We start from the raw sequence: 20,744 nt of genomic DNA, 5'->3' as shown, positions 1-20,744 counted from the left end.
AAAAATAAAAGAAAATTAGAAAATCACTTGAACAGCGAATGGCCAATATGCCCCTACCGAAAGAGAGATTCCAACATGAAAATTGTATGGTTCAATACGAAATTAGGTTTAACTTGGCCCAAAATTATTTTTAAGAAAACGAACTCAGGTGGAGCCGACCAATTAGACTCAAGTCCGATAAGAAGAATCAAGCCTGTAAAGCTTCCTTCTTCAAAACCCCGGGCCCACTTTGCCGATCAAATCCACCCTTCATCGCTCGCCGTGATAGCAACATCCGTCAATTGCCAGTTTTCGCGCTTCCTGCTTGTATGTCTACGTCTTCCCTTTCTCGATTCGATTTTTTCAATCCCATTTTGTACATTACATTTTCTCACTTCATACGTTAGCTTTACTGCTCGAGTGTTACTCATTCCGCGTGAATTTGAAGCTCAGAATCTCGGTTTTTCAAGACGCTTTTGCTTTACTGATCTGTAATATGTTGTGAGGTCTGGGAATTCGGAATTATGGCTGCAAAACGACATTTATCTTCTACAAGTTAATAGGTTGGCATCTGTTTCAGCTTGATATTTTTTTTTTCAGGAGTATCAAATTCCATCCTTCACTGTTCAAGAGAGTTGTATTTATTTAGTGACCGTTGATCTCTCATTTCTTGACCGTTCTTGTTGTTCAAGATCATGTAACTAGTGGGTTTTTTTTACGATTTTAAAGGTTTCGTAGCTGAATCAATGGCAGAAGAAGGTTCAGAGAGGGGTCGTACGGGATTGGTTGCCATGGATTCGTCCGAATCGAGATGGGTATTTCAGGATGAAGACGACACGAATTTAGAAGACCAAGAGGATATACATCCACAGATGGGCTTCGATTCTGAAGAAGAAGAGAATGGTGAGCATAGACTGATTAGGACTGGTCCTCGGATTGACTCCTTTGACGTTGAGGCTCTTGAGGTTCCCAGTGCTCAGAGAAACGATTACGATGTATGTCGCAATTCTTACTTCTAGCACTTATTCTTATTTTTTTTTGGCTTTGATCTTAAACGTATTTGCCCCCATGATCTTCAAATTCAAGTTCAGTGCATGTTGACTGGCATTTCTAGGGCTAAATATAGTTTTACGGATGTGAATGTAGTCGATACCATTAAGTTGGGATAAGGCTGAGATTTTTTTTTTGGGTTGTTGTTATGTGCATACTCTGTGATTGTTTATTCGGTCAAAACAACGTTTGTCTCTCTTTATTTTTTTCTTCTTTGGTGGGAGAACATATTTAGCTTCTCCTACTCCTTCATGTTCAATATAGGACACGGCATGATTCATAGAAGGGAATCCAGTAACATATGTTTCTTCCTATGCCAACACATAGATATATTCCGATTGGTGAACTAATCGGGATTTGCTCTTTCAATCTGCATTCTGTAGTCTGCTCCCATCTCTTTGTTGGTCTTTTCTCCATATTTGACACAGAAGTTTACATTGTTTATTGTACGCTACGATTGGATGGAGCCGTACAGAGATGTGTCTGCAAGAGTAGTGTATTTTACTTTAACAGAGATGGTAATGGGCCACTGCGGCTATGACATTCTTTGTTTCAGTGGACGATGTTGAGCTTCTACCTGGTTCTTTTAACCAGCTTTGCTTACTCTTGACATATCAGTCAGAGAAAAGGACAAAGCAAGTCCAACAGTGTCACTGAATTGGTGCAGCAGGGTAGGGTTTCTAAGGAGGCTATCATGATTCTCACCATTGGGCAGAACCATAACTTAGCTTATTGCTGACATAACAGTTAGTGGAAAGGAGAAAGTAGCTGCAGCAGTGTCATTGGATTGGTGCAGCAGCATAGGGGGTCAATCGAGGCTATCACGATACACACTGTTCGGCAGAACCAGGTTTTGAATTATCTGATGAACACGTCGGTTCATGATATTCTGGATTTTGGGAAGCAGGTGATTAGGCTGTTCAATTTTTGTCAGTTGTTTTGTCCTTTCCAATTTTCTGACCTTTTCTCCCACTTCTCTGCTCCAGTTGTGTGCCTTGTACCATTTTCTCTTCTTTATACCTCTCTTGGGCATAACTGCAACAACATAAGGAAAAAATACTGAAAGAGGAGATGCTTTATATGTTTGATTATAGCCTACTTAAGTTTGGTGCCACTTGAAGCCTATTTGACTGTACTGGGTGGAAACCCCATTAAGCTGTTGCTAGTGGTATTCATAGTGAATTTTTATGACTGCTAATTGGACATCTAGAATTGTTTCTGGGACTATGACTTTAGTTCAAGATCTCACCACAATTTGGATACTTCTGCCTACCCTGCCAATGGAAAGATGCAATATTCATAAACTTTGGTCGTCTCAACTGGACCTTTCAATTTTTTTTGTCTGAAAGATGCACTGTGTTGTCAGAATTTTGGTTATTTCAACATTTTACAGCCCAAAATGGCGGCAAAACTCATTAGAAAAATACAATGTTTGGATGAAATTTTGATGTGGCCCAAAATGGCATTCTAAAACAGATTTAATATTATGGCTATGATGATATACCAAACCTTTAAACCAGTACGTATAAGAGAAAGGCAAAGAAGGAGGAGGAAGTAGTGTAGATAGAGAATTCAATGGATAAGGAAAAGAGCGAGTTAGAACCATGATAGGGTTTAGAAATTAAAATCCTTCTTATCATGGTCTAGACCAACCTGGTATGTCTATCAATTGATTTACTCTTAGCAGGAAAACCCCCCAAAGAGTCTTAGTCTAATTTCAATAAATGAATTAACAAACTAAAACAATTAAAAAATAAATAAACTGCCACTCAACATGACCCCACCGGTTAGCAATAAGGACTCTGTATATATATCTCTGATACCTAGGTCGGAACAACCTCTAAGAATTGCGGGTCTAGACAATGCTTAATGAATATGTCACCTATTTGATTGCCTGAGTTGACGAATGGATTGGAAATCAATTTTTGAATAACAAAATTCCTTTCTAAATAAAAGTTAATCTCAATATGCGTAATTGCTTAGCCCTCATGCAAAACCGGATTGTTGGCAATGCAAATTGCATTTAATCTCAAATTTATGATACATATCCATTGGAGTTTGGTGGTTAAGAGTCCCAATTGTTGGATGAGGGAATTAAGGCACTTCATTTCAATTGCTGTATGTGCCATGGTTCTATATTTAGTTTCTGCACTCAACTGAGCCACAAACTGCTTCTTACTCCACGTAACAACATTTCACTACGAACTGACAATATCCAATAATAGATCTGTGTTCACTATCATGACCTGCCCAACAAAATTAGACTTAAGGGTAACTGATAATATCAGTATGGCAATGGGTTAACAACCAATACCTTTCCTAGTAGTACGTTTGATTCAAATCCACCTGCATCTTGAAAGGAGGCCTAAATAGGGTTATTGAAGTTGCTTCCCAGCAGCAGTATTAGTAGGGTTAATGAAGGCCTAAGTATTCTCCAAATTTCATCCAGGTTTGGTCCAGCCTTTGCTTCTATTGGTTGAGTTTGTTATTTATGCTGGTTGCCAAGAGATGGCTAGAAAAGACAAGAAAAAAACCCACTTTGTTGTACTAATATCCCATTATGATTGAAAATTTCACACTGTTTGGTTTGATCCATGGTTGTGAATTTCGGTCAGTTGATTGAAAAGGAAAAAATTTAAATTTAAATTTAAAATTTACCCCCTTCTCAGTGACAGTCTTTTCCAATAGTAATCTACTCTTAGAAGGGAAACCTGCAAAAAATCTAAGTCTAATTTCAATTAAGGTTACTGACAAACTAAAAGCAATTAAACACAAATTACAACTCTAGGACAGGAGCACTCCTCATCATGGTACACTTTAACAAGCGCTCTCCCTCAATTGATTTGGGGCTCCACCATCTCTACTCTCTAGCATGATAACATTTGCTATCTGTTTCTGAGATGAGTCTTTTTTGAATAAGTGTAGCTTAAATGCTGCATGTGTATTTTAAAGGAAAACTATTTGCCACATAGGTATTGGTTTTCTTCATTGCTAATTTACTCCGCCTACCGATTCACCTTCTGATTTTGATTACATTTTTATTCCTCTCAAGGAGATAACTGCAACTATTGTGAATGGATGCCTAAACCAGAAGAGACTCCGTGAAACACAGTCTTTGTCTAGGTGCTTGATTCAGTATTTGACTCATGGATGATTTGGCAGAAGGAAGTGAAGATTCTTGGTTTTGTTTTCAATTGCAGTGGATGCAGTATCTTTGAATGGTTTTCTAAATCCTTGTTTTTGGACCTTATCTTTCTGTATCACCGGCCAACTTTGGCAGTCTGATCTACGTTTGTGGGTCTTTAAATGGTTTATTCCTTAATATGGGTTAGTGCTTTGGTCACTGGTATTGGGTGGCTTCACTAGTTGGAGGCAGGAGAAGAAAATAAGTTGAACTTGAATCATTTTAAGTGTATCAACAATAACTCCACAGAAGTTACACAGGAAAAAGAACAGAACATAAGGCAGAACTAAGTGGTTTTTGCCTAGGAAGTAGGAACTAAGGCAAGGCAGGGAGTAGCGCCGATAATGCTAGTGGGTGGGCTAGAGTTGATCCAAGATTTAAGTTTTTTTCAGTGATATGACTCCAACATCTAGTGCAACTGAAATATATATATATATATATATATATTTTCAAGATTTGCAGATTCTGACTCAACTTGCCCATTTAAGCACTTGGCGAGACCAGAATTGACATTCTGACCGACTATTTGATATATTTATAGTTGTCAGATGTAACCAGCCAAGGGCAGCCCAAGAAGGGACAAAAGAGGGCCCAGGAAGGGGCCAAACCAATACAGGGGTATTTTGGTCATTATCCACCACCTGGTTCGAGTCCTGTTTTGCTGGAATAAGTCCAGCTAATTTTATGGAGTCCCTCTTTTACTTTTCTTTGGGTAATTAGAATCCTAGTTTGTGAGTTATTAAAGAGTTTTATTTTGATTGGGAGTTGTTTGAGTCCTAAGTTATCTTAATTAGCATGTGCTTTTTAAGTTAAAGTTTAATTAAGCATGTCCGTTTAGTAGATTCCAAGTCTAAGGTTGAGGTCTTTTAGTAATTTCATTCCGTTTTGAGTGTTCTGGTCAAGAGCTGGGATCCTTATCCCTTAGCAAATCCCAACCCACATTAGAGTCTCTTTTTATAGGCTATAAATATCCCATTAGTCCGATGTAATTTTCAGTTTTGGATGAATGAAATTTTGAGTTGAAGAAAGTTTTGAGAGAAGTTGTTGGTTTCCCAAAGTGGGAGGCCTGCAGCTGGATTGTGCCAATGCTTTTGCAGTTTTGAAAGTTCTTCTTCTTCTTCTTCTTCAAGCTTCAGCAGCAACCTAATTCAAGCCTCCCCCAAGTAAGTACATCCCCTCCCCTCCATTGCAGGCCATCCCAGCCCCTTCCCCTCTCTTGCCTAGGTCTAGAAACCCACCCCAGCCTCATTGCCAATGCTCCCTCCCCCTTCCCCTTTCCCCTCTTTCTGTGATAGCGGCAACCCCCCATCCCCTCTTAATCCCTCAATTCTCCTCATCTTTAGTCTCCTTTTGTCTTCCCTTAGGTCGCCTCACCCTTGTAATATTAATTGTACAGTTAATCCCTAAGTTAAGTTCTGTCTTCTCAGCTTTTGAAATTTTTGCACTTCATCTTCTTCACCTGAAGTTCTGTAGAATTTTAAAACCTCTGAAAACCCTAGTTTAGTTCATTCAGGTCATTCGTAAGCCTCTAAATTACTGAAACCTAGTTCTGAACTGCAGAACAGCTAAGCCCTCTCCTTCTAACCGAAACCTGCCCTAACTCCAGTTTGACTGTTAGTTCAAATCTTCTGATCTGGAATTTAAATTACAGTAAAATTCAGATTTGACTCTCAGTTACAGCAGGGTTATCTGAAGCTCTAGAAGATCCTAAAACCCCTGAAACAGCCATCCCCTTTTGCTGGGTAACCCTAAAATCTAGGAAATTCCCAAATTACCCCTAGCCCTAATCAGGTTTACATCATTGTCATTGTTATGTATGGAATGCAAGGTTGGTAATCTCTGCTGATAATGAAATATGAGGTATACCATATTTTTTTCTTTTTGGGTGACAGGCCATCTGAATTTTTTTCGGAATGCAGGACTTTACTATAGGGAAGAAAATCGTGCTGGCTTTTCAGACACTTGGAGTTGTATATGGTGATGTTGGAACAAGTCCTCTATATACGTTCAGTGTGATGTTCAACAAGTCTCCAGTTCTTGGGAAGGAAGATGTTCTTGGAGCATTGTCACTGGTTTTATATACTTTAATCTTGATATCACTGATCAAGTATGTTCTTGTTGTTCTTTGGGCAAATGATGATGGTGAAGGTATGCTAGAGGTTGTAAACCATGCCATTTGTTTCAGCATTGTTGTTTATTAAGCTGTTCTTTAATGGTGACTTCCAGTGAAGCTAATTCCTTGTGTATGACTTGTGCAGGTGGTACATTTGCCTTATATTCCTTGATTTGTAGGCATGCAAAGGTTAGTCTTCTCCCAAATCAGCTGCCATCTGACGCTCATGTATCAAGTTTCAGGCTAAAAGTGCCTTCTCCAGAACTTGAGAGGTCACTGAAAATGAAGGAGAGGCTTGAGTCTTCGCTGACACTGAAGAAACTTCTTCTGATAGTAGTTCTTCTGGGTACTTCAATGGTGATAGCCAATGGAGTCGTTACCCCAGCAATGTCAGGTTGGGTTCTAATTTCTGTTCTTCATGCTTGAGCTGTTTTAGGGAGCCATGAGGATTTATAAAATTTTCAACTGTAAAGGTGTGCTCAGGTTTATTCCTTTGAGAATCAATTTGCATTAGCTCTGAAATCAGATTTGCCATTGATCTTTCATTTATTAAGTTACTTTTGAATGCAGTGATGTCAGCTGTGGGGGGTCTAAAGGTTGGATTAACTGTAATTAGTCAAGGTGATACCATATTCCATTGGTTACATGAATGATTCTACAGTAGTTCTGTGTTGCTTTTCCATTTCCTTCATTGCTTTCCCTCCTTGGTTATTGGTTATAGAAAAAATTGAATGCCAATACATGTTCTGGAATATTTATCTTGCTTGTAGCATGAATCTCCTTTGGAATTATTTATTTATTATTTCTGTTCTTATTTTCTTGTTCTCAAGTTTCAAATCTGCAGTGGATCTGGAAAAACTGAGTTTTGAGCGTCACCTGAGTCAAGAGACATTAGAATACCAGGGTAAAAAGGACAAGACTCAGTCATGAATTGTCCAAGTTAAATAAGACTACTGTCATTTTACCCAAGTCATATAAACTCCGCTGGTCCTTCAGGTTTCTAGGCTTTCGTTCTGCTTTTTTTTTTGGTGGGGGGGGGGGGGGTGGTTGGTTGTTTGGGGGAAGGATACAGCCAGGAGGTTTGAATTCATGAACTCCTGGTGAGCATGCACTTTTAGGAGCACCATAACTAACAGCAAGTCGAGTTGTTATTTATAAGCTTAGTACTTTGGTAGTTCACCTATATTATTTTCATGTTGCCAGGATGTCATCCCAAAATTCAATGATATGTGGTATCCTCATTTTGTAACTTTTTTATTTTTCCCTTCGATGTTTGTTATGTTTTTTTGTTGCAACTCAAAATCAATGCTATGTGACGCCCTCATTTTTTTTGTCATATTTGTTAATTTTTAATGATTAATTAAATTATGCATTTTTTTTTCTTTTATATGATTATCTAATTATATGTTTCTATTTTTATTTAATTTTAACAAATAAACGAAGGTGAGAATTGCCATTACTAGGTTTTACCTGGCCAAGTCACCAGGTTTCTCTGAAAATAGTGTCTAGTCAGAAACTGGGTTTCTAACTATTATCTGTTCAGGCTGATACCAAGGTGCTATAAATTATGTTTCTATATCAAATAGAATGATTTTTGAGTTTTGATAATGAAATCCTGCCATATTATATGTTACTCCTCCTGCTGTTGGTGGCCAGCTGTACTGTTTTTGATTCATCCAACCAGCAGATCACAGTGAGTTTATGTATACTGTTCCTCCTAAAGTAGTGCTCCTTTGAATATAACTTGGGCCTAATGTTGCTGTTGGTTGCTTGACATTTTGATCTTACTCTTTCTGATATTAAATAGCTATTTCGAGTATTATTGTTTTGAAAATATTAGCTGTGGGAATGGATTGATTGATATGTATCATGTTCTATCTATTGGGAAGAATAAACTTACATTAATATGTCATTTTGCTTTGGGTATTTGAAGATATGTTGCAGTTACCAATTCTGAGATGAGTTTCTCTTCAATTTGAACCTTAGGTTTGGAATAAGTGTTTGACCTTTTGTTGTGAGCCCTAAAAATTCTGCTGTGGCTAGTATTCTGGACTCCGCCATTTTGACAGGTGAATCCATCAGTAGATTCACTACTATTGCCCACTTTTTCTTATAAGCTGCTCCTGGCTCAACTGATTTAATGTCGATACCTGATACAGCACACACTTCTTTTTCTGCCATATGAAGGCAATGTTTCTCACTTAGGTGAAGTTCTCTGGGTCATTGTTCTGTTGTTATGATTGTGACAGTCCTCATGGGAACAACGGTGGATCCCTAAGAATTTTTCATGACCTACGAATTAAATTTCAACCATCTGACCTAAAATTGAATTTGAATGGTGACTGAAAACATTCTTAGTCCGGTTATAAACATCAAATTCTTGCACTTCAGGAAATCCAAGATAAGCTTAGGAATAGCTGAATTGGATATTTGAAAGAGCCTCTGTTTTGTGGAGCCACATGCTTGATCCAAAACAAAAGACTATTGGTTCCAAGATTCGTGACTTAAATTAGAGGTCTCACATTTAAATATTTGGATCAATTTTAACTTTTCAAGATTTTTCTAGAAAGATTATTGTTGGGATGAATTCCTATTACGTTCATACTATTAAGTCCTCTAATGGATTTCATTAATAATCTTCTGCCCATCCACACATCATATATTTGAGCCACTTATATTCCTTGTTGATTGCAATTCTAAATTATCTCAGCGGAAATAATATTAGTTAGATGTTTCTCCAATTTTTTGCAGATCATGTGGTGATGATTTCAGTTGCGATTCTTATAATTTTGTTCAGTGTACAGAAGTTTGGGACAAGCAAAGTCGGACTTGCTGTGGGCCCTGCTTTGTTCATATGGTTTTGTTCCCTTGGCGGAATTGGGATCTACAACCTAATAAATTATGATAGAACTGTGTTTCGGGCATTTAATCCTGCACATATCTATTATTTCTTCAAGAGGAACTCAACCCATGCTTGGTTATCCCTTGGGGGTTGTCTTCTGTGTGCAACAGGTAACAATCCTGATCTGGAGATTATGATTTGGGGATATGTATGTCTTATCCTTTTGATAACTGTTTCTCGAAATCATTTCAAAGATCTGATACTCTTTTGGGCCTGTGTGCCATATTCATAACGGTTGTCACTGTCTTGCTGGTGTTTTCTTTTATAGTCACAACTCAGCCAATTACATTTCCACCAATATATTTACAGCTGTCAAACCTGTTAGGATGTGGCATTTGCAACAGTTGAGTAGATATGTTTCTGTCTACCGTGGAAATTGTGCATATTTCAAGTTTCAAAGTGGAAGTCTTATTATCCACCATATATTAAGCTGTTTCTCAGCCATTAGGATCTTGGCTTATAGACTCTTGTGACTTTGCCTTGTGGTATAGTAATTTTCAGATGAAACTTTACCTGTGGCTCAAATGATGTGAACTCCAAACTTATGCATCAAGTAAACAGCCAAATGGTGGATAATAGCATCCAGAGGGTTCACCTCTCTGGATGTCCTCTTCTGGAGAAACCATGTCTTTTTACATTTTATTTATTTATCTTGGTTTGGGAATTGTTTAGTAGTAGGATACTGTTTATAGTCAAATCATGAACTTTCTGAAAGTTTGATTATATTCTACCTTCTGGTACCTGCAGCAGAGTGGTGATGAGAATGTGATGCTAAAAATTTAGCTGAGGTTCTGCTTTAATGCATGTAGAAAGCATTGTCTATACTCTATATGACGAGTTCAGGAGTGAGGACAGAGGTTGGGCCCTCTAACAATGTGGAAACCAGTAAACCAATCTCATGAGATCGAGGAGAAGGAAGAACAGAGGGCAGAAGGAGAGGAAACAAGTAATAATAATTAAGAAAAAACAGTGAAAAATCTTAGTTTCTTAAAGAGATAGATAAATAAAAGGCCCAACTCCAGGTCATTAACTTGTATGCACACTGAAAAATAATATTGACAGTGTATGGTTCTCAATATCTTTTAACAGCCTGTGAATGTGTTTTTAAATCAATCAGATGCAGTGAAATTCATTAATAAATTTTTGACGCACTGTAAGTACCTCTGTTCTCTTCCTCCAGTCCAATATTTCCTTTCAGGATAACTGACAATTAATTATGTTTCAGGTTCAGAAGCAATGTTTGCCGATCTTTGCTACTTCTCCGTGGGATCAGTCCAGGTAAAGCTGTGCAATATATCATGAATTTGTCACAACCATTGAGGAAATTTTCTGCTTGATCTTCTAGGCCCCATTTTGTTAAGAGGGGAGAGTAGGGTGGGATTGTTGGGAAGATGGATCCACATGTTGGGTTTTTGTTGGGGAGGGACTATGGAGGTAAAGTCGATGTAAAGTTACTGTTCCCATGAATAGTAACCATTATTGGATAGTATATGTGATGTAGGAGAAACCCTAGAAACTAGGGGACCTACAAAGTGGGCTACTAGACTCTTAGAATTAAACACCTATTCTTGACAGATAGTAAAGAAAGGAATTTGCAGCACTTGAAATCTGATTAATCATGCATGTAAGACAACTAAAGTAGAGAAATAAACACAATAAGTCTTACTGGTAAGCACAACTAAAAAAAATCAATAGGGAAACAAGGGGATGGGGATCTTGACACCATAACACTAAATTGAATGCAATGGAATTAAGAAACTTAAAGAAAAATAGAGCTGTCCTAATCAATATCAGATTTCTAACAAGGAATCAACAATTAACAATGTAAAGGGAGTCTTGGGAAGTTTTTGTTTTAAACAAAATTACTGTCAAAGAATAAATGAGAAATATTTTGGGAGAGATAATGTTACCTGCTGATCCTGGCTGCAAAACAGGGGTTAGAAAGCATCTAGGAACAGAAATAAGAGAAAGAAAAAATATTTTGAAGTAGTGGTGAATCCTAGGTAAGGAGAAAAAAAATATTTTGAAGTAAAGGTGTAACCTAGGAAAGAGAGTAGGTTATAAGAGAGAGGGAGAGAAAGAAAAGAAACAAAGAGAAGGGAAGGGAGACTAACAAAAGATAACTAGACTCCCGTATAAGGGAAAGAGGAAGAGAAAAAAAAAAAAAAATGCAAAAAAAAAAAGAATTGTGGGGTTTGGGGAAGAAGAAGAAGATTTCCAGGAAAGAAACTAGGTCTTTTTTTTGAGTAGATCTTTGTAGAGGAGAGCAAGGGAAATTTTTCTAGTGGAAAACAAGGGTGAAAGGAGGAGAGAGAGAGATTACCGAGAGAGAGAGAGAGCTTCTTTTCTAATTTTTTCTTTTTTCATTGATTGCCAAAAACGAATTCCATACAAGGTTTAAATAAAAAAATTGATTCCTCACAACCCTACATGTTTAATTCCCAAAAAACCCCAACTTAAGTTGTAAATATAACCTAAACTCAAAATAATTCAAAATTGGGCCAAAATAGACTCTAGGCCCAGCCCATAAAGACTCAAACATGAAATTAAAATATTTCAATAGTAAACTACTACCCAACCCACTAAGACTAAGGAAAATAACATGACAAATTGCCTATGAGCAGTGTTTCTCATCAAACCATAGGATCTTAGCAATTCGATAACCTCCGAACTCATCATCCATCCACATAGATGCTATGGTGGGATGATCTTTACGTCGGCGTCGCTGGTAAACTTGGAACTGCTCACTGATGTCCTCATCAATATGCCTAGATGGATTGGGTTTTCAAGAGCCACAGCAGCCAAGCAATTAGTGATGTACCCTCGGCCTCCATAAATTATTAAGTTTGCCAACCAAAATTAACTAAACAAGGTTGAGCTGAGATTTTGAATTGCGACATTGGCATTTCCCTACCCCAACTAAGTCCTCTCTGTACAAAGATCAACCTATTGTAAAGATTGTTAACCAAGAAAGTGGTGCCCTTGCTTTTTGATTCCTAGGACAATTTTTTCTAATTGAACCCCAAACAAATAAAATTTTGAAGTGGGTCCCTGGGAGAAGGTGTGAAGAAAAGTGGTAATTGGAGATGTATAACTGTAATTGAATAATAAAAATACCCCACCCCAACTAAAAAGAATGAAATCATAGAGAATAAATCCAAATTTAGGAGAAATTATGAATAAACAATCAACACCTCGTGAGAAATCACATGTAACACAATCAAATTTCAGGTGGTAATGCAGTTCTAGATTGGTAGGAGATCAACTAGAAGCCAGTAATCAGAATTTAAACTTAACAGTTAGTTCGATTAAGTTGGGGTACAGTCAAGTTAGGATTAGATGTTTGATGGTGGTTATATCAAAGTTAAAAGAAAGTCTACCAGTAAAGGTTATATGGAGTTTTTAATGCAATTTTGGCTGGAATGAATTGACTACAGGCTAGGGTTTGGGTACTGGGTTTTTGAAAAGAGAGGAGAGAACCTGGAGTTTAGGATGGTGAACTAAGTCTGGGGCTTGGATTGGGTTTTCCTTAGATGGGGTGAGAATTTGATCCAATTTTGGAGGGGTTTTGATGATTGAATTGGTCTGGGGAGATTTTAGTGTTTAGAGATGAAGTCCAGAATCAGAAAGAAGGAATTGTGTGGTTTGACTGTTTAGAGAGTTAGAAGAAGAAAGATTGAATGGGGCTGGGGATGATTCAAATTACTGTTGATGGATCCTTGGACAGCAGCCTGTTTGAATTTAGATTCTCGAATGGCAATCAAAACTTGGACAAGAACTTGAACGAGAGCTTCATAAGAACCACCTGAACTTGTCTCCACCATATGTCAATTCGATCAAACACCAATTATATCAAATGATATACCTGGGCTTTGCACCTCAAAGTGTTGCTTGGATCAAGTGACAGCCCAAACAGCCTTGATCAAACACAAGCCAAAAAATTCAATGGACAAGAAAAGAAAAGGAGCAAAAAGGTTTTCATTAATAAAAATTTGTGCCCTGTGCTTGCCCCCATTATGAACTTATATAAAGTAAAACTAAATGTACTATACTGCTAAAAAGGGAAGGTCTAACCCAACCCTTAACTTAATAGGAAGCCTAAACTGACTAGAAAAGTGAAATAACAAAAGGGAACATACTTAAACTAGAACTGGACTTAAAAGATCCTAATCCGGTTCCACTAAGACACAATCCTTAACCAACAAAAAAGTGAAATAACAAAGGAAACATACTCAAAACCAGAACTGGACTTTTATGATCCTACTCTAGCTTAACTGTAGCACTTTATAACAAATAAAATGAAGAAATAAATTTGATGTACCTACTAATCCTATATGCCTAGCCTCTATCCATATCATGGGCACATTAAAGTAGGCTAAGAAGCCTCTTAGCCCATTACAATGCAAACACATGGGAGCAAAAGCCTATCACATACACAACCCAACCAAGAATAAGCCTATTTGGATGAATTGTCGCTGCATCATATATTCTTTCTTGTTTCTTTACTCTCATTGGGATGAGCCAAGGATAATTCTATTGAAAACAAACATGTGTTGTTTGCTTTGCTTATTTTTTTTGCAGCTCACTTTTGTGTTTCTAGTTCTGCCTTGCCTTCTGTTGGGATACCTAGGTCAAGCTGCGTACCTCATGGAAAACCTAACTGTATCTGATCAAGTTTTCTTCTCTTCCATTCCAAGTAAGCTTGAAATGCCATGTATTTTTACCATTTACCAATATGAAATGGTGTACCTAAAACCACTACTACTCATAAATAAAGGTGCCTGGCCTATAAATGTTACTTCAAGTGTAGCCTGTGCCTAATAATGTATGTTTTTCTGCTTCTACAAAGATATCTATGAAACTAGGGGAATAATACTCATATATGTCCATATTGCATGGTTGATTCCACAGGTGGTGCATTCTGGCCAGTCTTTTTCATAGCTAATGTTGCTGCATTAATTGCTAGTCGAGCAATGACAACAGCCACATTTTCATGCATAAAACAATCAACAGCACTCGGTTGTTTTCCTCGCCTGAAAATCATCCACACGTCTCGAAAGTTTATGGGTCAGATTTACATTCCAGTAATTAATTGGTTTTTACTGGTGTCCTGCGTGGTGCTTGTCTGCAGCTTTGCAAGCATAAATGAGATTGGAAATGCATATGGTAACCTAATTACCTTTAGTTCTTACTTCTTAGTTTATCCATTTTTTGCGTCTTCCCCTCCATTCCCCATTTTCATTTTTGGCATATTTAGATGTATAACTTTTCTTTTTGTAGATTTTATACATTGCTTAGAGGATGTGTTTGCATAGGCATGAGTGGTTAGCCCCTTAAGATTTAAGTATCAGTTGGTTAGGAAATTGATTAGATGCATCAATTGTTAGAATTCCAAAGAACAAAAAGATATATTCAGAGTTGAAACCAATAAAAAAAGACATAGTCATATTGGGTCAAATCAAACCCGGTTAGGCGGGGTGGCCTCCTGATTTACACATCATAGCAACTGAGGCAGAGTAACGGCTTCAGATCACATGTTCTCAGCAAGTCTCCAAGGTGGGGCACTTGCCTGATTTTTCTATCATGTTGGCATTTCTTGGCATGTTGATAGCCATCAAATATGAGAGTCGTAATGCATTGACATTACTAGACATAATATTATAAAATTTTATGGGAAAAAAAGGTATGAGGGCATCTGGGATTTTGCCATATGCTTACCAAGATCAGCATTTCCCACATTCATACGTTCTTCTTCTAAGAATGTTTCATGACTAAAAAAAGGTTTTTGGACCCAAATATCCTGAGATGCACCACATAAGTACAGAATATTTGTACAAATTAAAGAAGTCCATCTAATCATTTGGCCCCTCCCCCTTCCTCTCTCCCTCCCCCATGACCATATCATTTGGCTCCCGGCTTCCTGGGGACTCTTCACCACTCAGCTTCGAATCATATATGCTCCCTTGTGACTTAGTCCGTTGGGCCCCCTTGGTTGGGTTCAAAAGCCACTTCCCTCGCTACTCTCTCACTCTTTGACGTTCCCTCAACCTTTGCCTTCCCACGTGCAGTCATTCCTCATCCATTGCCATATCCCTGCTAGCGCTAGCTGCATCCTCTGCTGGAATGGTCTTGAGGATATTGACCACCTCTTTTTTACTTGCCCTTTCTCCTGCCTGCTTTGAGAGAAAGCCACTGCTTCCATTTGGCCCCACCCTAGATGCTCCTTTGTGTTTGCTGGGGGTTGGTCTTGGGTCTTAAGGTCCTTCTCCAGGAATTCCATCTGTGACCAAGTTGGTAAGCTGGTTTTTGGAGTTACTGTCCACCACCTTTGGTGGGAGTGTAACCTTAGGAGATGGACCTCCAACTCTCGGACGCTGGACTCAATTTGGAAAGCCATCTAGTTTGATGTCTCCTCTAAGTTGCATATGTTTCTCCATCCCTTTGTTAGCGATACCCCAAGGAATAGGTTAATTGTTGTTATTTAGGTCTTAGATTCCATTTTTCGGTCTAGAAGCTAAAGACTGTTGTTCCCTTTTCCTTGTGTATGCACAATATCCATGAATGACCACTTGCGAACATCATATATGAAAATTCACAAGATACCTGTTCAATACATAGTTTGAGTTACCACTTCAATCTGGAGAAGCGAAAGAAAGATGGGCTAATAAAATTTCCCATGGCCTTGGTTCCACTTAAGCCCAAGGGGGAGTTTGTTTCAAAGTCAAAGCCTGGTATGGTATGGCTATAAACTAGTATATACATTCGAATCTCTCACAACTTCTTTAGTGGCTTTCTTGAAGAGGTCCATTGTTTCTAATTGGAATCTTCTTTACATGGCCCTAATATCTGCTGCAGGTCCATTGTTTCTAATTGGGAATCTTCTTTACGTGGCCCTAATATCTGCTGCATGGCAGCTTAATTGATGCTTAAAATTTTAAACTGTCAATGTGACCATCTATCCATCAAGTAAGTTGAGCCAAAGCTCTATTTCCTGAAGGAAATTTTGATTTAGCCATTCAAAAATGTGTCTAAAATTATCCATGGTGGACCGAAGGTTTAGATGGGACCCCTAGATTTGACACATGACTAGTTCATTTAGTGTAGTAACTAGTACCATGTTAGCCAAGATCAGCCCTTCTCAGGGCTCGGCCATGTATATAAGCTAATCTTAAGAGCTGTTAGGGAATTCCTCATTCATATGCAAAGTTCTGGTTAATTTTAATCTTTATTATGTTAATTAAGAAAAGTCTGATGTTGGATAACTTTTACAGGCATTACAGAGCTTGGGGTTATGATGACAACTACAATCTTGGTAACCATTATTATGCTTCTTATATGGCAGATAAACATCATCATTGCACTGAGTTTTCTGGTTTTCTTCTTGGGGTTGGAACTGACATTCTACTCTTCAGTTTTATGGAGTGTGGGAGATGGAAGTTGGGTCATATTGGTTTTCGGGGCAGTTCTGTTTTTGATAATGTACATCTGGAATTATGGGAGCAAGCTCAAGTATGAAACTGAAGTCGAACAGAAGATGTCAATGGAATTGTTGCGGGAACTGGGTAGCAACCTTGGAACCGTCAGAGCTCCTGGTATTGGCTTGCTTTATAATGAGCTAGTTAAGGGTGTACCAGCAATTTTTGGCCACTTCTTGACCACTCTTCCTGCAATCCACTCTATGATAATTTTTGTATCCATAAAATATGTTCCAGTTCCCGTAGTGCCTCAGAATGAAAGATTCCTCTTTCGGCGTGTCTGTCCAAAGGGCTATCACATGTTCCGCTGCATTGCCAGGTACCACTCTGGATGCTACCCAGTCTTGAGAAAGTCTTTGGTGGAGTTTTATTCTTGAATTCATTTGTCTTATAATCTGTCAAAGCATCATTCAGGTTTACAATCAGAATTTTTTTGGTGTAGGTGGATTTAGGCTCTGTTTTCCTAAATAACGCACTTCCATAGAGAACGTTTTAATCTTGTACCTTTTAGTGGGTGGTTAAGTTGTGCTATTGCAACCAATAGATTGGGGTTTTGGAACACGGAAATGGTCTCTCTGTGAAGTTTTCAGCCTTTTGCATTCATACCGCCATGTTACAACCTTTATCCCCAAAGCCCAAGCTCAAGAGGGCTACCCAGCTCCCTGTGCGTGCAACCCTATGAACACAGCTCTGCATATTACATCTTCATGTGGTTGTCGAGGGGCACAAACTTGTTTAGCATTGTTCTTTTTCCTTAAAACCAGAAAAGAGGTCGAATTATAAGGGTCCTGTCCCCTTTTTATCTTCTTCTTCCCTAATTTTTTTTCTTCTGCTGTGGTGAGCATTTATTAACCCATTTTCGTAGGTGAACCTTATGTACCTTGTGAACTTTTGTCACATATTAATGATTATGAACAGGTATGGCTACAAGGATGTGCGCAAAGAAAATCATCAGACTTTTGAGCAGCTACTGATTGAGAGCCTTGAGAAGTTCATCCGTCGAGAAGCTCAGGAAAGGTCCTTAGAGAGTGACGGGGGTGATGATACGGAGTCTGAAGATGACGTTTCTTGTTCAAGGGTTCTAGTTGCTCCAAATGGCAGTTTTTACTCTGTTGGTGTTCCACTTTTGGCTGATTATAGTTGCTCTGACAGAATCATCTCAGAAGCTAGCACCTCGGCGGAGGTGAGACCAGCACATTTCCCAGAGCCATCAGTATCTGATGCAGATCAGAGTCTTGAATGGGAGCTCTCCTTCATACGGAAGGCTAAAGAATCTGGGGTGGTATATCTTCTTGGTCATGGAAGTATTAGAGCAAGGAAAGACTCGTGGTTTGTTAAGAAACTAGTTATAAATTACTTCTATGCATTTTTGAGGAAGAACTGTAGGAGGGGGATTGCAAATTTGAGTGTGCCCCACTCAAATCTGATGCAGGTTAGCATGACCTACATGGTCTAAAGCTTAAGCTTGAATTTTGTTGGCAATAACAAGCATTCATCTATTTTAAAGGAGAGTTTGGTGGTGGTAGTTGGTTGAAAGAGGCCGTGTATCACAGTAAATCTGTTCAGGGTCAAAGCGGAAGGACTCTTTTCATCAAAACAGTTTGGTTCTCAATGTCGACGAACACAGGATGTAGCTTACACTCGAGGCATGTAGAATGATTTGCTGCTGCATTGTTTGCACTTGAATGCAATCTGGTTTTGGGCATGCGGAGCACCGAAGCTCCCACATTTGATTGATTCAAATTTGTAGTTTTTCATTGCTTCCTTCTTGTATTGATGATTCATTGCAAGGAAAAAAAATTCAGGGAGGATTTTTGTGATTATTGATTTCCCATCCATAGATAGGATTTTTGAAATTATTGATTTCAAGGGGAATTAAATTTTATCCCCATATAGTTTGTTGTTGAATAAATTCATTCATCTCCAAGTGCAAGTTAGCAAGGGAGCTGATCCTCCTTGACCAGTTGGTATCTTTGACTATATTTGCAGTTTTGTTACGCTCAGACACATTCATTCATTGTGGTGCCAATGCAAGTCTGGTTTGTATTTGTTGTTCACTTCTTCTTAATAATCGTTTGTCACAGTACGTTATGGTCTACAACACTAGTTGTTCAATTATTATTTGCACAATGTATTGAACAGTTATAGATAAATTTGATAGATTCAGTTTACGAAATATAATATCCAAACATTAGTGGTAGGAACCACTATCGCGTTCAGCTGTATGAACCACCAGAGCTATGAACCACTAGCTTGCAGTTACTGGTAAATCTTTTTGACAAAAGCATTAACATTTGTGGATATTATGGAACTTCTATTTTAGGAAAACTTGGTCAAAATTTTCTGAAGGTCTAGTTTTGCTCTGCAGAAACTAAAAATACTTTTACATGATAACCTACATTTTCAATTAGTACAGCTTCTTCTGAACAGTCACACTCTCTTCCATCTAGCAGCAGCATGAGAGTGATCCAACTGGCCATTCTTTTCGGTAATAACGTCAGACTGGGAACTGGTCCTAGCCTTCAGAGGTGGGTCGCAGATAAGTTTCTGTTTTGAGGCATACTTGAGCCTGAGAAGCAATGAATTGGTCATGACGCCTATAGAACTCAAACCCATTAAAGCTCCAGCTATTGATGGAGTCAGCATGGTCCCAGTCACCGGAAGCAACAGTCCAGCAGCAATTGGAATTCCAATCTGTAAAAGTTTCAGCAATTGTAAGACAAATTCTGTAAAACGGGAACAAACTAACATTTCTGACCAACACAAGCTTCAATGTGCATATGAAGGACTGGCAACTTTGTGGGTATAAAGGGAGCGAAGATGGTACTTCCAGGATATTCTCGTGGTGAATTTCCAGTCTTGAGATGTCCCAGAATAGTTTTGACTTCCTATATTGGATTGAAATGTGACATCATTGGTGATACATAGAACCAGTTAACCATAGCAAGACTTATTAAATGAGAATTATTTTGATCACTTTTTGACTTGAGGAAATATTTAGATCCCTGGACAGTTTGGAGGCCCCAAAAACACATCTTTTATCAATATAAGTCGTGAACACAACTATTTGGGGTCCACTGTCCAGAAGATTCCTGTAATCAGTGCTAGAATTACCAGAATTCAGATACTGCACTTCCTTTGATAAGCCATGGAAAACCACCAAATGAGTGCTTACTGAGCACCTGGAGACTCTGGGTTAAGATATCTGGCCTAGTGGGAGACCTGATTCAAACTGCCACTATAAATTAGAAATTTCATCAGTTTTAAGAAATTTTAACCCGATTCTGACTTCAATAGGGAATTCCCTCCAAAAGCACAGGTCTCCCCCTTGAAACACAACCATGCTTTCATGAATTGATAGGATAGCTCTAGTTTGTTCAGAAGCAAAGAAATCTTACAATATTATATGCAAATGCCCACCAAAGATTCTGCTTCACAGTGTTCATGGTTAATCTGCTTAGCTCCAAAGCCTCAAGTAACTGCATAGCAGTTATGCAAATGTCAATCTCCAATTGGAAGGTAGAAGACCATTAATATATAGCAAATAAATTACTAACAGTGCACCAGCGGAAGAGTCAAAGGACCTTCAAAAAACAATACATCGAACAAGCAACATGAAGTTTTGAGTTGGTAACATACAGATGAATTGAAGGAACATTGCAGAAGTAGAAGTTTACTTTATTAGTGAAAGAATATGATGTTGCCTACGGAATTAAAAGAAAGTGAATTATGTAGATCTTGGTTGTACGGCAAAGGTAGGCTGCACGAGCTATTAAGGCTCCTCCACTCAGAAATAAATTGTTAGACAATTGAAGAGGAATTGTCTTACTGAATTAAACTAACATAGATGAAGTGAAGAGCACTTCTAGAATGTTTGGTGACAAACAGACTGCATTTACATTGCGCAGCGCTCTCTCTCTCTCTCTTTCTCTCTCTCACATTCTCGCACATGAAATGATCTCACTGCCTTCCTATGTCCGATACCATTTTTGTATCTACCCACTTGTGCTCTTTCATTTTGCTTGCTAAGAAAACCATCCC

At 38.3% G+C, this 20,744-nt stretch overlaps 2 protein-coding genes across 2 annotated transcripts in view; one reads left to right on the top strand and one right to left on the bottom strand.

Annotated features, from left to right (window-relative positions):
• Positions 1-187: 187 nt before the first annotated feature.
• LOC149009120 (potassium transporter 7-like) lies at positions 188-18,804 on the top strand. The gene is made up of 11 exons (XM_089164344.1): positions 188-542; positions 709-974; positions 6,133-6,361; positions 6,472-6,720; positions 6,897-6,947; positions 9,078-9,338; positions 10,454-10,506; positions 13,810-13,924; positions 14,140-14,394; positions 16,500-17,022; positions 17,622-18,804. Exons 2-11 carry the CDS (start codon positions 726-728, stop codon positions 18,157-18,159), a joined length of 2,523 nt encoding a protein of 840 aa, XP_089020470.1. The 5' UTR covers positions 188-542; positions 709-725; the 3' UTR covers positions 18,160-18,804.
• A 56-nt stretch (positions 18,805-18,860) lies between these two features.
• The window catches only part of PAA1 (P-type ATP-ase 1), a 28,899-nt gene continuing 27,015 nt past the window's right edge, over positions 18,861-20,744 (bottom strand). The window contains exons 16-17 of the mRNA XM_089164343.1: positions 20,102-20,182; positions 18,861-19,397 (exon numbers count right to left, since the gene is read on the bottom strand). Of these exons, the coding sequence (XP_089020469.1) occupies positions 19,134-19,397; positions 20,102-20,182 (345 nt within the window). The 3' untranslated portion in view covers positions 18,861-19,133. The remainder of the gene's footprint in view (positions 19,398-20,101; positions 20,183-20,744) is intronic.

This window comes from Hakea prostrata, chromosome 7 (assembly GCF_041222555.1).
Source record: "Hakea prostrata isolate BN-2017 chromosome 7, UWA_Hpros_2, whole genome shotgun sequence".
In the NCBI taxonomy this organism is placed as follows: Eukaryota; Viridiplantae; Streptophyta; class Magnoliopsida; order Proteales; family Proteaceae; genus Hakea; species Hakea prostrata.
This window is presented reverse-complemented; position numbering and strand designations above follow the sequence as displayed.